The 20,423-nt window shown below is 39.7% G+C and overlaps 1 protein-coding gene across 1 annotated transcript; it reads left to right on the forward strand.

The window, feature by feature from the left end:
• Positions 1-7,937: 7,937 nt before the first annotated feature.
• On the forward strand, positions 7,938-8,183 carry CTXN3 (cortexin 3; the record flags this gene model as incomplete). The annotated part of the gene is made up of 1 exon (XM_082650977.1): positions 7,938-8,183. The coding sequence occupies one exon, from the start codon at positions 7,938-7,940 to the stop codon at positions 8,181-8,183; it is 246 nt and encodes an 81-aa protein (XP_082507103.1).
• Between the last annotated feature and the right edge of the window lie 12,240 nt (positions 8,184-20,423).

Here is a 20,423-nt window from a genome sequence, read left to right on the forward strand (position 1 = left end):
GGGGAAGCGCATTCCAACAGAATCTTGTGGTGGTTAATGACTGCAGCGGGGATAGAATAAAAAGAAATGGGCCGACTCATTTAGACTAAGTAAGCAACGGAGGAGTTAGTTTAAACAGAGGTTGTCAGAGGGGGATTTGGAATCTACTTCTCTGGAGAGTTTTAAAAATAGGCCAGGCACTCATCTCCCTGGGATGGCCTCCGCCTGCAGAGTAGCTAGAGGACAGCTACAGCCCTCTTGTGTTCCCTGCCACCTCTACCCATAGCAAGGCGACAATATCTGAGGGGGCCTCCGGGCAGGGAAGCCTGCAGTAATCCAGGCTCGTTTCTAACTAGAGTCCTTTCCTACCACATGGCCACATGGAACGACAAGTATATAAGTGAGGGTGAGGTCGGAATGTTCCCTGAACCACACTCTGTTAGCATTACTGAGACAGGGAGTTCTGTCCGCCAGCACCGTCGGCTGAAAAGCATGGACACCAGTTTGTATTGAATGGCAGTGCTCTGTTGGATTTCATTTGTTCCACTGTTGTGTGTGTGTGTGTGTGTGTGTGTGTGTGTGTGTGTGTGTGAAGATACAGTAAGTTACACTAATTGGAAAGGAATTTCTGTTAAAAATCTGGAAAACATCTGGGGAAAGAACCTTCATGTTTCTCGTGAGGTTAGGTTCTAATGTCAAGCATTTGATTCTGACATTAGATCGTAACATTTAGCATTTGAATTTCCTTGGGTCTGAGACTTATCCGGGATTGTTGTCTCTTGCTAGCAGATGGGGGTTTTCCTCTTAGAAAATGAGCTCCCTTCCAGTCCCCTAGAGCTACTGGGTCACGGCCAGCTTCTCACAAGAGCTGAAGAGACAGCAGAGCTGACAGGCACAGGCAGAGTTAGCTTTAAACACCATGCACCCCATCATTTGGTGGGTGGGTATTGTTGCTGTGTTTCCCCTTAAACAAAGAAAGTGGTGAGTTGCCAAAAAAACAAGGATGTTGCATCTTAAGGATTAGGCTGAATTCTTTCCAGAGAAGCACCTTTTTTTTTTTTTTAAGATGAATTTTATCCTAAAATATTTTCCAAATTTATTCAGGCATTCTATCCAAGGAAAATAAGTATTGTGCCGTGTAACTATAATCTTTAGAATTAGTACAACTTTCTCTTAACAAAGGTCTACCTTTATTCATCAAGTGGTCTCTGATGGCCTGTGTGGGGTGAGGTGACTGCCAAGGTCACAGTTATGCAGGCTGCCCAAAGGAGACACTGGATCTGGCGACCTACCACCTAGTCAATTTACAAACAGGTGGTAAAAATAGGATTTTGTTCTCCTTTAATTGTTCTTTCCTCAATGCCCCTCATAACTGCTGCTTTTCTGAAAGGGCAATTTTGTCTTCTTTAGGAAAAGGAGTCTTCCCTTTACCTCCCAAATGCTAAGTTGATGCCCTTCCCCAGAAGTCTTCCCATTAATTAAGTTGGCCTGAAGGTCATAAACCATGATCAGTTTGGAGGCTGGTCACTGCAAGGTGCTAATTAACACCCCCAAAGAGGAACAATGTCAACAATCAATAGAGAAGAACAGAGCACTGGTAGATTTATGGCTTTGATTTTGAAAAGGTATGGGAATGCCCTGTGATGTTTTCCCCCATACTCCTTTTGAATGTTAATGCTTTCTTGAAGATGATTTCAGACACACTGCTAGGATACTGCCTCTACTCGCTGAAGCAGAATCCTCTGAAGAGTTGCTGAGGCAGAACCGAAATCATGGCTCGCCTCAGTGAAGCAGCTGTATTGGCCGCTAATGATGCCTCACACAGAAAGAGGATGCTCCTTTAACTCGGGGTGTTAATGGGAAGTTTCTAAGCCTGAAACAACAGCTTTAGCTCTGGGGTATGTCATCAGCTGCTTGCAGCTTACCACTGTCTACTGCTTTAACACAGCTTGGTTGGGAAGAATGGAAACTAAAGATGCTTGTAGCTACCTGTAACTGTTCCACCAGGAAATGGATCAAGTGTTTGTTCAGCCAGATCCAGGTATTTGACCAAAATCTGTATCTCTGATGGGCTAATTAAACGCTTTTCTCTAACTTTAAATATATGCATGAGCCATGATCGCATGGATGCCTTCTGGATCCAAGTTCTGAATTTAGATCTAGCTGTCAGATAAAGTCTAATTAAATAGTTGCTAGGTAAAGTTAATGCGAGCGGGTGAAATGTAATGATGCCTTTATTTTTAAAGCATGCTTACGTTTATAATGCTACAGATACTGGATAAAGAGTAGTAAAACGCTTTTTTCTTTGCTAAGCTGCAGTAAATTATTCTTGAAAGCTCTTTGCCCATTACAATATATTTTTTTCTGTTCACCTAAAACATCCAGCCTTCCAAAATGTAACAGGGATGTTCTAATTTGTTTACAAAGGATCACAACCCAACAACTCATAATGATGGTGCTGACCGCCCCTGCTGTCCCTGGGTGATGAGCAGTGTGCAGCCCTAGCCTTTTGAGGTATCAGCAAGCACTCTCTTTCACTAGGAAACACACAAGGGAAAGAAAACTGAGTAGAACAGTAAGGTTTATCGTTTGAAGTTAAAAGTTCAGGTTTGCTAGTGGTGCCTTTTGATATCCCCATTTACTGACTGGGCTCTTGCACGGTATTTTTCTGTTGTTCTCAGCAAGGCTGCAACCTTGCCCTGCAGTGCCTTTAAAACTCTTTAAGCAGATGTTAGGAGGAAGATGAAGATAGGGAAGAAGTAAAACTGAGGTTAGGGCTCAGGCTGAAGACAAAGGTCTCCTGCTGACCAGCATGGTGAACCAGGTACAACAGGGTTTACTCGCAAACCCAAGCAAACGTGTCTGCAGGCTGACTTTGCAGGGATGGGCAGAGGAAACAGACTTTCTGGTGCAGTAGTGGGGGCTGGCAGCAGTTCTGAAACTGCCTGTTGACATTTGTAGCTGACCACATTTGCTTGTCTTTAAAATCATTATTTATGGACTTTCTACTAGCCTTGGTCTATTTTTTGAGTGTTCAAAATAATTTTACTCTTAACCATCCTGTGAATTCAGAAGCATCAGGGCTGTTGTATTGGAACAGGAGTTCTGTATTTGGAAAAGAGGAATATGGAAGTAGCCATGTATTTATGTGAGCTGAGAAAATGGTGTGGGGGGAGTCATGGTTAAAACGCAGGAAGTACTTAGAAAGAGCCAGGAAGTCTTTACCTGAAGGTCTTGGCTGGCCACCAAGAGGGCCATGAATTCTTTGAATTTATAGGAAATATTTTGCATCTTTGCATATATATCCTGGAATGCAAGTTGCTGTTCACTGGATTCAGCCACAGAATTTCCAAAAGAGATGAGGTGGCTTTGAGGGAGGGCTCCCAATTGTGGGAGGAGATGTATAATAGGGTTGATGGGATGCTTAGACGTCTGGGGTGACTGGGTGGGATGGAGGGTGGGGAGTGCCTCCAGACACTCCAGCTATACAAACAGCCATGCAGCTGAGGCTTCCTTTAGCTCAGAAAGTCGACAGTGATTCTCTTCTGCGTCAGTCTCAGGATATGTATTACTTCAATCATTAAAAGCCAGGTTAACATTTCAACAGCCAGTTTCAGAACGGTTGCAGGATAGTGCAGCACTTTGAGGAAGTTCGTCCCTGCCAGTCGTTGCAAATTCAGTCCCGCTTACGTAGCCAATTCCCTTCCTGTTACAGTCTACTGACTGGTCTCACCACGCTGCCAGATAAATATAAACAAGGTACACAGGATGTCTTTGCGGGACAAAGTATCCTGTCCGTCATGTGTGAGTGTATAGTGGACAAGCCTGTGAGTGTTCTTGTTCAATGGATGAACTACTTTTTACATCTCCTTTTGAAATTATGTCAAGTCATATAACTAGGTTTGTGGCCTAGAAGTTTCAAAAATTAGGTACAGCAATTATGTGGTTTCGGAGTACTTAAAATACAGACTGCATTGTTTCACTGTACCCTGCATGCCATTAACAGCTGAGGGATGACGACTTCCTACTGATTCCGACATTCTTTTGGGGGATGCTACTCTTTTGAATTTTATGATTTGGGGTGGTTTACTTACAATCTCCATTCCTGCCTGGAAAATTAGAAATAAATCTCATTTTGCACAAAAATCAGTTAAAGAGAAAACAGTCGCTCATCATCACCTATTTCTTGAACACACACTGTGTGCCCAGCAGGACTACACACGTACTGCATATACTGCAGCTGTTATTGCAATTCACTGCGGGAGGGAGGGTGCCTGAGTTGAGGACCACAGAAGTGAGATGGTGAAATCAAATGCCTGTGTGTGGTTTCCCAGGACAAGGGGGCAAATGCACTGAACTGATTCTGTTGCTGCCACTTGAAAACTAAGAAAAGAAACACGTCATTGTTTTAAGATAGATTTTCTCCAGGTAAAATATTTTTTCTTACCGTGAAATTGTAAAATAAGATGCTAATGAGATGAAAAGTCTGAAGGACCCAAGCTTGAGATGGGTACGTGTTGGCATTGATAGTTTCCATGTAAGACAATGGGATTTAGGATATTTTAAATGACTACCCTTCCCCACCAAAAAAGCAAGATAGGTAAGAAAGGATTGACCCCTTAAACATAGGGAGAGTGCTTAATTCTAGCTGATTTCTCTATTTTGGACCCATCAGCACTGAGGCCAAAGAAAATTTAAAAAACCAAACAACTGCTTCTTAAATCATGAGCTTTATGACTATTAAAGTGTCATTGTGACCCAGACTATTTGTGATTCTTTGAAACAGGATCTATTTCAAACACAATGGTCTGACATCCCAGTTAGGCTGGATGACATGTGCTTTTTTTCCCCCTTCTCTGTATCAGCCGGCACCTCCAAGTTTGAATTCAGTTCCCTGGACTCTAAGGGGCCAGAGATTTGCTTCAACCTCTATTTAGAGAAACAGTGACCCCAGAGCAGCAAGGAATTCCTCAAGGACCTTGTTGTTTAGTAAGGGGAAGTTGACGAACACCGTGGAGACATGTCCTGTAATAGATGCTGCCACAGGATGCAGGTGAAATGCTGCTGGGGACAGAGCAGGAAGCCCTGGTGCCTTGGGTGAAGGGAGAGACTGAGGCTCCACCAAGGAGGTGGGATTTGGTGGGGACCCCGAGGGAGGGAGAGAAAGCCGAAGGTGGGAATAGGGCGAGGAGGAGAGGATCAGGCAGAGAGCATCACGACTCAAAGCTCAGAGGTGGGAAACCTGGAGGTGTTCAAAGAATAGCAGGTGTCAGGTAGAGCTGCAGAGCAGACAGAGTCAGGATGCTCTCCTTGGGTGTCTGCAGATCAATTACGTGTAAGTTTGTTTTTGTCCACTGGTCATTTTACTCAAAACCAAATGTGATTTGATCTTTGTTGTTTTTTGAACTTATTTTGAAAATATAGTAATACCTTAGAAAAATTCCACTGTCAGAGTATATGATCTAATTTGTGGTCCAGAAAACAAGGGTATTGGGTCCATAAGGGGGTTAATGGGTGGGTTAGGATCTTGGACATGGGAGCATGTGGGTTTTCTGAGGGGAGGAGTGGTAAGACTTGAGCTTAGAATGATGAATCATGACGCAGTATAGAGGAAGTATGGGGAAAGAAAGAGAGGGCTTCTTTGCAAATTAACCAAAGTGAGCGGCCTATAGTGAGAAGGACCATGGCTGGGATGGACTGCTCACACAGGGCTTCGTGACTAATTCAGGGTGTATACACTGTGAACATCAGAGTCCAGGGAGCTTGGTTTGAGAAAAGGGACGTATTATATGACTTTTGAAAATGGCATCTTTTAACTAAGGTTTCCTTAGTCCATATTAAAATTAGACTTTATTTCCTAAGCACACACAAATGGACCCAGCAAAGGGAAGACAGGTATGCTGCATGATGGGGGAAGCCAGTCAGGATTAAAATACTGCCACGAGTAACTCTGGTCCTTCTTGTACTTAAAATAACTGCCTTTTATTTTTATTAACACTGATGACGGTTGTGTCAAAATCTTTCGAAATAATTTACTCGCCCAAATTCCACTGTTCATCTAAAAGAAACATTGCATTTTTTAGGTAAAAGCAATCGTGAACATTTCCTAAGAATCATTTCTACCCAAAAGGGACATTTTACTCTAAGACAGACATTTACAAAATTTAGAGGTCTTTGAATATTTTTGTACTGTGGTGGCCAAGTGATTACATTTATTTCTATTTCTGCATCTTATTATACTGATGCTTCCTTTAACTTAAACATGCTGTTGAGCTTTCCAAATCTGTAAATTATTGATTAGCTGATTGCAGGTTTAAAATCAAGCAGGCTTTTCTAGGGATTTCCATCAGTCCCAGGCAAAATTGTGAAACAGTTGCCATTTCTTTCTGGACCTCTGGATCTCCATCTCCCTTTATAACCATCTCCTGCTCTTCTCATCTCTACCCAGTCTCCTTCATCCTTCCCCAGGACTCTCCTGCTGGACGATCTGCTCACAGTACCCATGTCTGCTTCCCACAAGTCCTTTCTAGCAGCCCCTCGTTCCCGGCAAGATATTCCTTCAATTTCCTTTCTATCTACCACATTTCTCCCTCCTTCAAATAGGAACAGTATTCAAAGACAAATCCCTACTAATGTGTTAATGTGTCACTTTCCTTGATAAAATACTGCAATTTAATAGAGACCTTTGGTGATTTGACCAAATGAAATTATTTTAATAGGAACTTGGGCACCACACAATATGCTGGGAAGGGAGAGGCTTACAGTTTATAAAGATTTGTAGAGTTCTCAAAATGCTTTCATCTCTAATGTCTCCTCAATTTGGTATATCTAAAAGGGGTTGGTGGTGAAAGGGTCAGAGAATAAGAGTATATATTTATATTTTAGCAGGCCTCTCAAAACACGTGATTAGGCTGCAAAGAGGGTTAACCATATCCTTGCACCTGCCTTTTAATCAGCATAGGGTGGTAAAATTGCAAATTAAAACTGAGTTTTAAATCATTCTAGTCGTGGCTTCCCTGTGAAGAAGTGAGACCCCAGACTTATTTATAGGGAGATGTGGCTCATAATTTGAATTAAGATGACTAGGTTATTTACTGGATCTTCTTGGAATGGTTGCCCATCAGTGCAGCCCCCAAATGAATTGTGTACCCCTTCTAAAACCTGAGTTATGGGATAAGCCTAGAAATTATAAGATGTTGAGCTAGGAGAAGAAGACTTGATACTTTGCCTCGTACAAAGGCCGAGGCTGGAGAAGACTGGTCCAGGGAGTCACGGCGGCGCTCACTGAGTGGAGACCAGTGGTGGGAAGGGAGGGACTGAACGGGTATTGCTATACTAGTCAGCCAGCTTACGGCTAGGGAGTCATTAACACAGGCTCACAAGGTTCTGTACCCAGTTCTCCACTGTTTCCATTGAACTTCACAGACCTAGTAATCTTTATGTTGTAAATGTACACAGTTAATGGTCCTCATTTTTCTTCTATTTCCCATTTGGATTAGGTAGTGTTTTCATAAAGAACTTCCTGAAAATGCATACCTGCCCCAACTGTGTTGAGAACAGACAAAGACAAGGGCTCTGGCTTCATTTGGGCTGGAGGGAAAATGGACATAGAATGGGATTTTAGTAAGCCAGTGGGGATGGCAGGGGCCAAAGGGAGGGGTCCTGAATAGGATATGAAAAGACAAGAGGGAACATGGTAGGCGCTGCCTAGGCATCTATTCTTCTATCACTACATGGCTTTCTTTTGGCCCAGCCCTTGGAGAAAGTGTAGAGATTCCTTCTTTTCTCTGAAAAATATGATGGTGAGCCCAGAAATAAAGTTGCCCGTTGGCGTTGACTCTTTCTCCTTCCCTTTCTTTATTCTGCAGCTTCTTCAAGGTGCAGCCACCATGATCTCAGCAGGCTGATGATGGAAGAGAAGGAACCTGGGAGACCCTGTGCTCCAGCTTCCCTGGACGATGGATGGAGGACAGCCTGTCCCTTCACCCCTAGTGCCCCTTGGGAACGTGTCATCAGATTCTAGCATGTCTCTGGAGCAGAAAACCACATTTGTTTTTGTGATTTTGTTGTTTATTTTCTTGGGCATCCTCATAGTCAGGTGCTTCCGGATTCTTCTGGACCCGTATCGGAGCATGCCAACCTCGACCTGGGCTGACGGACTTGAAGGCCTGGAGAAAGGGCAGTTTGACCATGCCCTTGCTTAACAGGACAGGAGCAGGAACCCATCCTGAGGAGGAGAAATGCTTCATGTCTTGGCGCAGGATTCTCTTTAGTCAACGTTCTCAGCAACTCAAATTTTATCCGTATCTGGTTCTAGAACCACAATTCATTTATTTGGTGAACTTTTGAGGATATTGGAAATGGAAGTTTATATTCCTAACCCAAAATAGGAAGGTTTAAATTTCAATATTTACTCAATGAATGATGTTGAATGTGTGTGATGGTGCAACTGAGAACATCTATAGTGACTTTGCCTAAAATGAAGCCCTACCGGACCTGACCAGAGAAAAAGACTAGAAATGATCTGATCTGAATCTGATGGCAGGGCCAAAAGAGACTTCCTTGTTCTAATCATGTCGCCCAGTTTGTTTTATTTTCATGGGAAGCTGGGTCCTGGGCAAAGAATGAAGAAGAAGTTGCTGAGTGGACCCAAAGCAGGTACTTGTTTTCTCCTAAAGCAAAGAGCACTGAAAGGCAATAGGAATGCTTAGAAGAGGTGGTTGATTCCTGGAAAATATGGGTGAGGATGATATCATTTTACTTTTCAAATAAAACTGAATTCAAAGGCTTATGGAGGTTTAAAAACTATTTACCAGGCCAAGTACATTCTGGGTATTCATATTAATAACATGCGTAGAGGTAACTATACATAACCTGAATTTACTTTCTTTGCACAACTGGTTGAAATAATAGGTTGCAAGTACTGCTTCAACGTTTTTTTTAAATAAAAAGTTAATTGTTTAGAGGAGAAGACTTTTACAGTCTTAAGAGGAATGTGTGTTTATGACTGAATAGAAACCAAATAAAACTTTTCAAGAAACAGAAGCGTCTCCTCTCTTATTTCAGCGCTCGGGAGGCAGAGAGTGGCATCGAATACTGAGGGCTAACTGTTCTGAGAAAGAGAGCAAAGACCACAAAATGTCATGTAATTCATCCCTCTCCCATTTCAGGAAGGGCTCCCACAAATTTTTCTGACATGTAAGACCTATTCTAAGCACTGTTTAAGTCCCCCCAAAAGAGAGATATGAAAACCTCTTATTCCAACTTCTGTACTGATAGGAAAAGCTTGCATCTAAACTCCTTAGGTTGTATTTATAGTCTATGTCTTCTAATTTTCTCCTCAGCTAGCCATCATTTTTTACATTAAAAAAAGTTAAAAAAAACCAACTGTGCCTAAAAAGACAGCCCTTAGTAAACCAGCTCCCTTGTATCTCTCTCTCTCTCTCTCTCTTTTTTTTTTTTAATATTTTGATGGTCTTTCTGCCCAGATTTCCCCCCTCCCCATGTTCCCTCTTGATTTTTTTCATTAAAAAAAATAACAGCTTTATTAAAATATAATTCACATACCATAAGATTTAGCCTTTTAAAGTATACAATTCACTGGCTTTTAGTATATTTACAGAATTTTGTGTGACCATCAACACAATATAATTCCAGAATTCTATACTCACCAGCAGTCACTTCCCATCCCTCTTTCTCTCAGACACAATAATTTCTAATCCAGTAATTTCTAATCTATGGATTTGCCAATTCTGGACGTTTCATACTATTGGAATCAAAGAGTACATGGCCTTTTGTGTCTGGCTTCTTTCACTTAGCATGTTTTTAAAGCAGGTTCATCCATGTTGTAAAATGATCAGTACTTCATTTCTCTGTATGGCCAAATAATGTCCCGTTGTTTGGTTATACTACATTTTGTTTATTCATCATCGATCATGGTAATCCGTTGGCCAGTCTGAAGAATGCTGCTATGAACATATCTGTACACAATTTTGTGTGGATATGTGCTTCCAATTCTCTTGAGTAAATTCCTATGAGTGGATTTGCTAGGCCATATGTTAATTCTATGTTTAACTTTTTGGAGAACTGTGAGATTGTTTCCCAAAGCAGCTGCATTATTTTACATTCCCACTGGCAATGTATATACGTTTGGCTTCTTTTCTTGACTCTTCCCAACTACTCAGATTTCTTCTTTAGCTATAGAATTTATAACTGAACACATCACTTCAAGAATGAGCCAGGTTAAAAAGAGAACCACCTCATAGTTTCTTCATGCTACAAGTTAATTGATGCCTTCAAAGATCCTTTGCTTCTAGATCTAAAACAAAACACTGATGCTGATCTCTGATCATCCTGTGCTCTATTAAGTCACCTGAGTATTTTTTCTGTCTTACTATTACATCTTTCTTTAACCCACTAATTATAAAGTTTTCTTTTTTCTTCAAATGTACCATGTCGTGTAATAATTTTTTTCCTATTTTTATGGGGAGTCTATTCAAACCCATTCAGGTATTTATTGAGCACCTGCTTTGAGCCTGGCATTTCTAGCACTGGAGAGATAGGAAAAGTGCAGGGCTAGTTCTTGCTCTTGAGTAACTTTCTACCTCATTGAAGAGCTGAGAAATGCAAGAAGACATGTGTCTGAATCATTGTTCAAATGACTGTGGCAACCTATGGCTCCTACACCATCAGCATCATCTGGGAGCTTAACAAAGATATATGCCTCCACACACACTAATTTTAGTATAAAAGGTGTATATGATCACAGTAAAAATGTAGAAACAATATGGAAAAATATAAAGGAAATAGCAAGAGTCAACATTCTGCCTCCTTAGTTCATTAGAATAGATCGCCTCAGTTTCTCTTCCTGTAAACTCTTCCTGTAATCAATCTAGAGATTGATTCTGTAGAGGTGGATCAGTGAACAAGTACTTCAGGAGATAGAATATGGGAGAGACGGATGTGGGCCAAGATAGTCAAGGAAATATCCCAGGAAATAATGGCTCAGGTGAGGATGGTACATGTTTAAGTGCTTGGTATAAAGCTTTATGCAATGTAAGTTATTATTCTGAAATAAATTCTATCTTGACCTAAGAGGATGGACGTGTTTTAGATACGTGCAACGGAAGAGAGGAGGGAAAGCCACAGAAGAGGAGAAGGAGGTGTGGCTGTGGGGCTTTTCGACAGGAGGGCAGCCTGGCTGAGAAGACAGCAGAGGGGTAGCTGGAACTCACATAGGCAGGATGAGGGTGGAGCTGAACATCCAAAGGTCCTGAGTCAAAATGAAAGTGATTTCTTTCTCAAGAATCCCTGTAGATTCTTGAGAAAGAAAATGACACGAGGAGTGGTGGTCAAGGCCGGTTTCAGTACCCTCCCTCGGGGCCACGCTAGGATCTGCTTCTATAACGGGAACAGACTGAAATAGCCCTCCACGAGGCTTTTGAGAATATGACTGCCAGTAAGTGCCACAGGGCCTCCCAAAGCCTGCTCTTCTTTCTTTCCTCCCTTTATCCTCCTCTCTATTTTTGTTTTCCCTTCTCAGATTACTGCTCCTTCTTCAGCCACCCCCTCACTGGGTCCCCCGTTCTCCACCCTCCATCGTCCAGAGCAAGAGACCAGAACAGGTGATAAAATGCTTTGGGCTGTTCAGGGTAAATTGATCCCTCCTGTGAGAAGTGCTAACTCCCTGTTTTAATTACTCAGGGCTCCCTGGGGTGAACAGCATATTCTCAAAAGGTCACAGAAGCCCTCTCTTTCCTGGCTACAGGAATTACAGTGCAGCATTTTGCCTACCTTACAGGATATTTATAATGAGTGCAGCTGCCCTCTATCATGTATATCTGCATCCCAGGATGACAAAAATTACTTTCCCAAGGTCACTGTAGAATAAAGCTGACTTCTGATTCAGAAAAATGTGGCAAACTCATTCTCAGTCTGGGCTCTGACTGGTTTGTTCTCCCAAGAGACCCCAAGTTCTAGATCAACATTTCTCCCTCCAAGAGACATCTTTATTAAAGCATCTTAAATACTGGAAAGTAAGTCGAATATGGGGTTTGAAGGAGATTAACTTGACTCCTGCTGTTAAATTAATGAACATTCCAAGTGAGATCATTCTTTTACTATATTTAAGGGTTAAAGCTGAAACAAAATAAGCAACAGCTTTTAGAGGCAGAAATTAGAGCAGATACTTATGTATGCAGGAAAAAAATATGTATTCAAGTTTGTTTTTTATTGAATTCATTTCATAGTGTTTTTTAAAAATTGTTTAATTTTACTTATTTTTTATATGGCAAATTCTTAATAGTTATCAATTTTATACATATTAATGTATATATGTCAATCCCAATCTCCCAATTTATCACACCACCACCACCCTCCATCACTTTCCCCCCTTGGTGTCCATACGTTTGTTCTCTATATCTGTGTCTCTATTTCTACCCTGCAAACCAGTTTGTCTGTACCATTTTTCTAGGTTCCACATATATGTGTTAATATACAATATTTGTTTTTCTCTTTCTGACTTACTTCACTCTGTATGACAGTCTCTAGATCCATCCATGTCTCTACAAATGACCCAATTTCATTCATTTTTATGTCTGAGTAATATTCCATTGTATATATGTACCACATCTTCTTTATCCATTCATCTGTCAATGGGTATTTGGGTTGCTTCCGTGACCTGGCTATTTAAATAGTGATGCAATGAACAGTAGGGTGCATGTGTCTTTTTGAATTATGGTTTTCTCAGGGTATATGCCCGGTAGTGGGATTGCTGGGTCATATGGTAGTTCTATTTTTAGTTTTTAAAGGAACCTCCATACTGTTCTCCATAGTGACTGTATTGATTTACATTCCCACCAACAGTACAAGAGGGTTCCCTTTTCTCCACACCCTCTCCAGCATTGTTGTTTGTAGATTTTCTGATGATGATTATTCTAAGTGGTGTGGGTGACACCTCATTGTAGTTTTGATTTGCATTTCTCTAATAATTAGTGATGTTGAGCAGCTTTTCACGTGCTTCTTGGCCATCTGTATGTCTTCTTAGGAGAAATGTCTATTTAGATCTTCTGCCCATTTTTTGATTGGGCTGTTTGATTTTTAATATTGAGCTGCATGAGCTGTTTTGCATAATCTCCATAATCTGCATAATCTCCAATATTTTGGAGATTAATCTTTTGCCCGTTGATTCATTTGCAAATATTTTCTCCTGTTCTGAGGGTTGTCTTTTTGTCTAGTTTGTTGTTTCCTTTGCTTTGCAAAAGCTTTTAAGTTTCATTAGGTCCCATTTGTTTATTTTTGTTTTTATTTCCATTACACTAGGAGGTGGATCAAAAAAGATCTTGCTGTGATTTATGTCAGAGTATTCTTCCTATGTTTTCCTCTCAGAGTTTTATAGTGTCCGGTCTTACATTTAGGTCTCTAATCCATTTTGAGTTTATTTTTATGTATGGTGTTAATTTCATTCTTTTACATGTAGCTGTCCAGTTTTCCCAGCACCACTTATTGAAGAGACTGTATTTTCTCCATTGTTTATCCTTGTCTCCTTTGTCATAGATTAGTTGACCATAGGTATGTGGGTTTATCTCTGAGCTTTCTATCCTGTTCCATTGATCTATATTTCTGTTTTTGTGCCAGTACCATATTGTCTTGATTACTGTAGCTTTGTAGTATAGTCTGAAGTAAGGGAGTCTGATTCCTCCAGCTCTGTTCTTTTCCCTCAAGACTGCTTTGGCTATTCAGGGTCTTTTGTGTCTCTATACAACTTTTAATAATTTTTGTTCTGGTTCTGTAAAAAATGCCATTGGTAATTTGATAGGGATTGCATTGAATCTGTAGATTGCTTTGGGTAGTAGAGTCATTTTCACAATGTTGATTCTTCCAATCCAAGAACATGGTATATCTCTCCATCTGTTGGTATCATCTTTAATTTCTTTCATCACTGTCTTATAGTTTTCTGCATACAGGTCTTTTGTCTCCCTAGGTAGGTTTATTCCTAGGTATTTTATTCTTTTTGCTGCAGTGGTAAATGGGAGTGCTTCCTTAATTTCTCTTTCAGATTTTTCATCATTAGTGTATAGGAATGTAAGAGATTTCTGTGCATTAATTTTGTATATTGCAACTTTACCAAATGCATTGTTAGCACCAGTAGCTTTCTGGTGGCATCTTTAGGATTCTTTATGTACAATATCATGTCATCTGCAAACAGTGACAGTTTTACTTCTTCTTTTCCAATTTGCATTACTTTTATTTCTTTTTCTTCTCTGATTGCTGTGGCTAGGACTTCCAAAGCTATGTTGAATAATAATGGTGAGAGTGGATATCCTTGTCTTGTTCCTGATCTTAGAGGAAATGCTTTCAGTTTTTCACCATTGAGAATGATGTTTGCTGGGGGTTTGCTGTATATGGCCCTTATTATGTTGAGGTAGGTTCCCTTTATGCCCACTTTCTGGAGGGTTTTTATCATAAATGGGTGTTGAATTCTGTCAAAAGCCTTTTCTGCATCTATTGAGATGATCATATGGTTTTTCTTCTTCAATTTTTTAATATGGTGTATCACATTGATTTGCGTATACTGAAGAATTTTTGCATCCCTGGGAAAAATCCCACTTGCTCATTGTGTGTGATCCTTTCAATGTGTTGTTGGATTCTGTTTGCTAGTATTTTGTTGAGGATTTTTCCATCTATATTCATCAATGATATTGATCTGTAATTTTCTTTTTTTGTAGTATCTTTGTCTGGTTTGGGGATCAGGGTGATGGTGGCCTCATAGGATGAGCTTGGGAGTGTTTCTTCCTCTGCAATTTTTTGAAGGGTTTGAGAAGGATGGGTGTTAGCTCTTCTCTAAATGTTTGATAGAATTCACCTGTGAAGCCATCTGGCCCTGGACTTTTGTTTGTTGAAAGATTTTTAATCACAGTTTCAATTTCATTAGTTGTGATTGGTCTGTTAATATTTTCTATTTCTTCCTGGTTCAGTCTTGGAAGATTATATCTTTCTAAGAATTTGTCCATTTCTTCCAGGTTGTCCATTTTATTGGCATAGAGTTGCTTGTAGTAGTCTCTTAGGATGCTTTGTATTTCTGCAGTGTCAGTTGTTACTTCTCCTTTCTCAATTCTAATTCTGTTGATTTGAGTCTTCTCCCTTTTTTTCTTGATGAGTCTGGCTAATGGTTTATCAATTTTGTTTATCTTCTCAAAGAACCAGCTTTTAGTTTTATTGATCTTTGCTATTGTTTTCTTTGTTTCTATTTCATTTATTTCTGCTCTGACATTTATGATTTTTTTCCTTCTACTAACTTTGGGTTTTGTTTGTTCTTCTTTCTGTAGTTCCTTTAGGTGTCAGGTTAGATTGTTTATTTGTGATTTTTCTTGTTTCTTGAGGTAGGCTTGTACTGCTATAAACTTCCCTCTTAGAACTGCTTTTGCTGCATCCCATAGGTTTTGGATCATTGTAAGTCGTCTCTAGGTACTTTTTGATTTCCTCTTTGATTTCTTCAGTGATATCTGGGATATTTAGTAATGTATTGTTTAGCCTCCATGTGTTTGTGTTTTAACGTTTTTTCTCATAGCATTGTGGTCAGAAAAGATGCATGATATGATCTCAATTTTCTTAAGTTTACTGAGGCTTGATTTGTGACCCAAGATGTGATCTATTCTGGAGAATGTTCTGTGTGCACTTGAGAAGAAAGTGTAATCTGCTGTTTTTGGATAGAATGTGCTATAAATATCAATTATATCTATCTGGTCTGTTGTGTCATTTAAAGCTTGTGTTTCCTAATTAATTTTCTGTTTGGATGATTTCTCCATTGGTGTAAGTGAGGTGTTAAAGACCCCACTATGATTGTGTTACTGTTGATTTCCTCTTTTATAGCTGTTAGCACTTGCCTTATGTATTGAGGTGCTCCTAAGTTGGGTGCATATATATTTATAATTGTTATATCTTCTTATTGGATTGATCGCTTGATCACTATGTAGGGTCCTTCCTTGTCTCTTGTAACATTCTTTATTTTAAAGTCTATTTTATCTGATATGAGTATTGCTACTCCAGGTTTCTTTTGATTTCCATTTGCATGTAATATCTTTTTCCATCCCCTCACCTTCAGTCTGTATATGTCCCTAGGTCTGAAGTAGGTCTCTTGTAGACAGCATATAGATGGGTCTTGTTTTTGTATCCATTCAGCAAGCCTGTTTCTTTTAGTTGGAGCATTTAAGCCATTCATGTTTAAGGTAATTATCGATATGTATGCTCCTATGACCATTTTCTTAATTGTTTTGGGTTTGTTTTTGTAGGTCCTTTTCTTCTCTTGTGTTTCCCACTTAGAGAAGTTACTTTAGCATTTGTTGTAGAGCTGGTTTGGTGGTGCTGAATTCTCTTAGCTTTTGCTTGTCAGTGAAGCTTTTGATTTCTCTGTTGAATCTGAATGAGATCCTTGCTGGATAGAGTAATCTTGGTGGTAGGTTCTTCCCTTTCATGACTTTAAATATACCATGGTACTCCCTTCTGACTTGTAGAGTTTCTGCTGAGAAATCAGCTGTTAATCTTATGGGAGTTCCCTTGTATGTTATTTGTCATTTTTCCCTTGTTGCTTTCAATAATTTTTCTTTGTCTTTAATTTTTGTCAGTTTGATTACTATGTGTCTCAGTGTGTTTCTTCTTGGATTCATCCTGTATGGGACTCTCTGTGCTTCCTGGACTTGGGTGGTTATTTCCTTTCCCATGTTAGCGAAGTTTTCGACTATAATCTCTTCAAATATTTTCTCGGGTCGTTTCTCTCTCTCTTCTCCTTCTGGGACTCCTATAATGTGAATGTTGTTGCATTTAATCTTGTCCCAGAGGTTTCTTAGGCTGTCTTCATTTCTTTTCATTCTTTTTTCTTTATTCTGTTCCGTGGCAGTGAATTCCACCATTCTGTCTTCCAGGTCACTTATCTGTTCTTCTGCCTCAGTTATTCTGCTATTGATTCCTTCTAGTGTATTTTTTATTTCAGTTATTGTATTGTTCATCTCTGTTTATTTGTTCTTTAATTCTTCTAGGTCTTTGTTCTTTAATTCTTCTAGGTCTTTGTTAAACTTTTTTTTTTTTTTTTTTTTTTTGCGGTACATGGGCCTCTCACTGTTGTGGCCTCTCCCGCTGTGGAGCACAGGCTCCGGATGTGCAGGCTAAGCGGCCACGGCTCACAGACCCAGCCACTCTGTGGCATGTGGGATCTTCCCGGACCAGGGCACGAACCCGTGTCTCCTGCATTTGCAGGTGGACTCTCAACCACTGTGCCACCAGGGAAGCCCTGTTAAACATTTCTTTCATCTTCTCAATCTTTGCCTCCATTTTTTTTCTGAGGTCCTGAATCATCTTCACTGTCATTATTCTGAATTCTTTTTCTGGAAGCTTGCCTATCTCCACTTCATTTGGTTGCTTTTCTGGGGTTTTATCTTGTTCCTTCATCTGGTACATAGCCCTATGCCTTTTCATCTTGTCTATCATTCTGTGAATGTGGTTTTCGTTCCACAGGCTGTACAATTATAGTTTTTCTTGCTTCTGCTTTCTGCCCTCTGGTGGATAACGCTATCTAAGAGGCTTGTCTCATCTCACAGTGTTTTACTGAAACAGTGAAACTTTTATATTATATTGATAAATTTGGTTTGATGAGAAATTTTACTTGTCCACCATAAATCACCTAAAAAAAACTTGTAGTTTGAAGAGGTCAGCTTTCAGAATTGACATGTAAACATATTGAAACACAATTCTTTTCAAAAAATATTTTAAGCTCCAAAGCATTGAATAAATTCTACCTGATTTTTGAGATCAGAGATGTATGTCTTCTGAGACAAATTATGCAAAGGGGGATGTCTCAATTATTGATTCATCACAAAGTGCAGAGCTGTGATCTCCAGAAAATATACTCAAATCCCTATATGTGCATATGTAATGTGGATCAAACTGGCCCACGCCAGAAGAGGTTAGTTATTTGCTTGTTTTGAGATGCAAAAGAAGGACCATCTAAACTTTGTGTCTCCTGTTACTTAAAAGAATAAATTAATTCTTTCCAGATAGGTGTCTACCTCTTCAGGAGCAAGTCCTCCCCATCCTTACAGCTTGCTTTGGCCTGATGAGTCAGCATCCAACCCTTCAGCCAGTCTGGGGCCCTTACCAAAGTCACTTTTTAGAATAGGATTCCCTGATGAATTTATAATAGAATGGAACTTTTGCTTCCAGTTTCCTGCCATAAACTACACTTATGTCTTGTCACAACAAACACCACAAGATATTCTTATATAATTCCATCCCATAGACTTTTCCAGTATCCTGATTGATGTGTCTATGCTTTAGCCTCAGAGAGATTCCCTTAAACCATCTTTCAAAGGGAATTTCCACTTCTTTTCTTCTAAGATTCCCATTATTTTCTTCTACGCCCTATTACATTCTTAGAGCTCTGAATTTTAGCCAGCTTTTAAGAAAGCAGTTCTTCCTGGATTCTTTGGAGTTTTCAAAGCTGGAAAGAAATGCTGCTGTCATCTATTTCACCCCCTGTTACTTTTCATGTAAAGAAATAGAGAGGCAAAGAGGTCAAAAGGCATACCCACAGTCACATCTCCACCCATAGTTGTGTCATCTTACATATGTGGTGTGTGTGCACATGAATTCAAACAGGATGAGCAGTTAATAAATCTATGAAGTGAAAAATGTCCTTTTGCTAATTGACATGAGGGTTATTCTTAAATAATCTCTTTTTTCTTGGAGGGGGGAAGACACTTGTGTGTTTCTTAAAAACAACCCTATGGACAACATATTTTCCTTTGGGATATTCCCAAGCTCCAGTTTAGGCATCTGGACAACCAGAAGTATTTCCAGGTAGATTATAAAGGATTCCTTAGCAAAGATTCTCTTTCTCTAGACAAAGGATAATCAATCTAGGATAAGCCTTCAAAGTTTCTTTATTTCCAAATAGATCTTTGAGCTGTTTTTCTTAGCTGAAGAGACCCACCAAGGGAGATTACAACATAAAGTTCATAAATGCTTTGGATTTAGCCCTGTCTCTGGTTTATCAAAGAGATGTCTGGGTCCTCTTAGGACATAGATAGAACTTCAGAAGTTATACAATGAAGTATTTCAAGTTTGAAATATCCTTTTCTGTCATGCATTTTTTCCTAGTTTCCTCACTTCTTTCCTTCCCTCTGTTTTCTGATAAGTGGAGTTCTGGAAGGAGCTTAATACAACATTAAATTCAGTACTTCTCTGGTATGTGAATATTTCTTCAATAGTCACAACAAACGGCTGCCTGACTTCTGCCTCAACATGCCTAACTTCTTAAGGAGTCCATTTTGAGCTTGTTCTGTTTTATATAAAATATTTTTTAACCTACTATAAACTTGTATTTTGGCAATTTTCACTAATTGGACACTGTTTTTTTCTTCTGAAGTGACAGATTTCTAATATTCTTTAACAGGACAACCCTCGAGATATAGCTATTGTTGAATGAAAATTCTCCATGGATCCCTCTTCTTTTTGCATGTCTTTCCAGCCAAGTCACTGACAGCATTTTGTTCTTTTCCAAGATGTTTGTTTAGAGATCATATCTCCTTTTCCCTAATAAGATGGTTAGGCAGATTTGCTTGTAGCCTATTATAAAATATTGGGATTTCCTAACTCGGGGTTCCTCTCCTATAAGGCAGCCCACTGTGTGTGCAAGCATTAACTGGTCTGATTTGCATTGCCCTGTGGGAACTGGGCTAAGAAACTGACACCGGGAAGTGTTGATACACTGGGTACTATGATTGCTGTGAGTAATGAACTTCTACCAGCATCCATGAAACTATGTCAGGCTAACATGTCAGCTTGAAAGTATGGTCAAATTTCATCTCCTTCAGCGTTTTTGACAGTTACCATTATTCCCCAAGGATAAAAAACTCCACTTCCTTTAACCACCCTTCATCTTGTCATATGTTTTGAATCATCTCTTGTTCTTATCAAACATTCTGGATGCTCTTCAGTTTAACTATGTCCCTGCTGCATAGAAAGGAAAATAATAGCCCATATGTGGCTGACTAAAATGAGTAAAACCAAATTATGATTTATTTCATTCTGAGAAGCACATGTTATAAGGCAGCCCAAGATGAAACGATCCTTTTTGCCACCACATAACTGTTGACTCATACCAAATTCACAGTCAGCTGAAACTCTCAGGCATTTTTATCTATACCAAGGTAGAAATTTACCTATGCCATGTTATGTCAAATGTTATGTCAAACGTAAATTCCCATTCTGCTCTTGTACAGTTTTAAAATTTTGCACCCTAGTCTAAGAATTTAGCATTTCTCTTTCTTGATTTCATTGTATTCCATTTGGTCCATCATTCTAGGCTTTTTATAATCTGATTCCGTCATTATCATATTCATTGTGCTCACCATCTTTGTGTCATCCATATGTTGGTTCAGCAAGCCTTCTAT

Source organism: Grampus griseus (genome assembly GCF_964374135.1).
Source record: "Grampus griseus genome assembly, chromosome: 3".
In the NCBI taxonomy this organism is placed as follows: domain Eukaryota; kingdom Metazoa; phylum Chordata; class Mammalia; order Artiodactyla; family Delphinidae; genus Grampus; species Grampus griseus.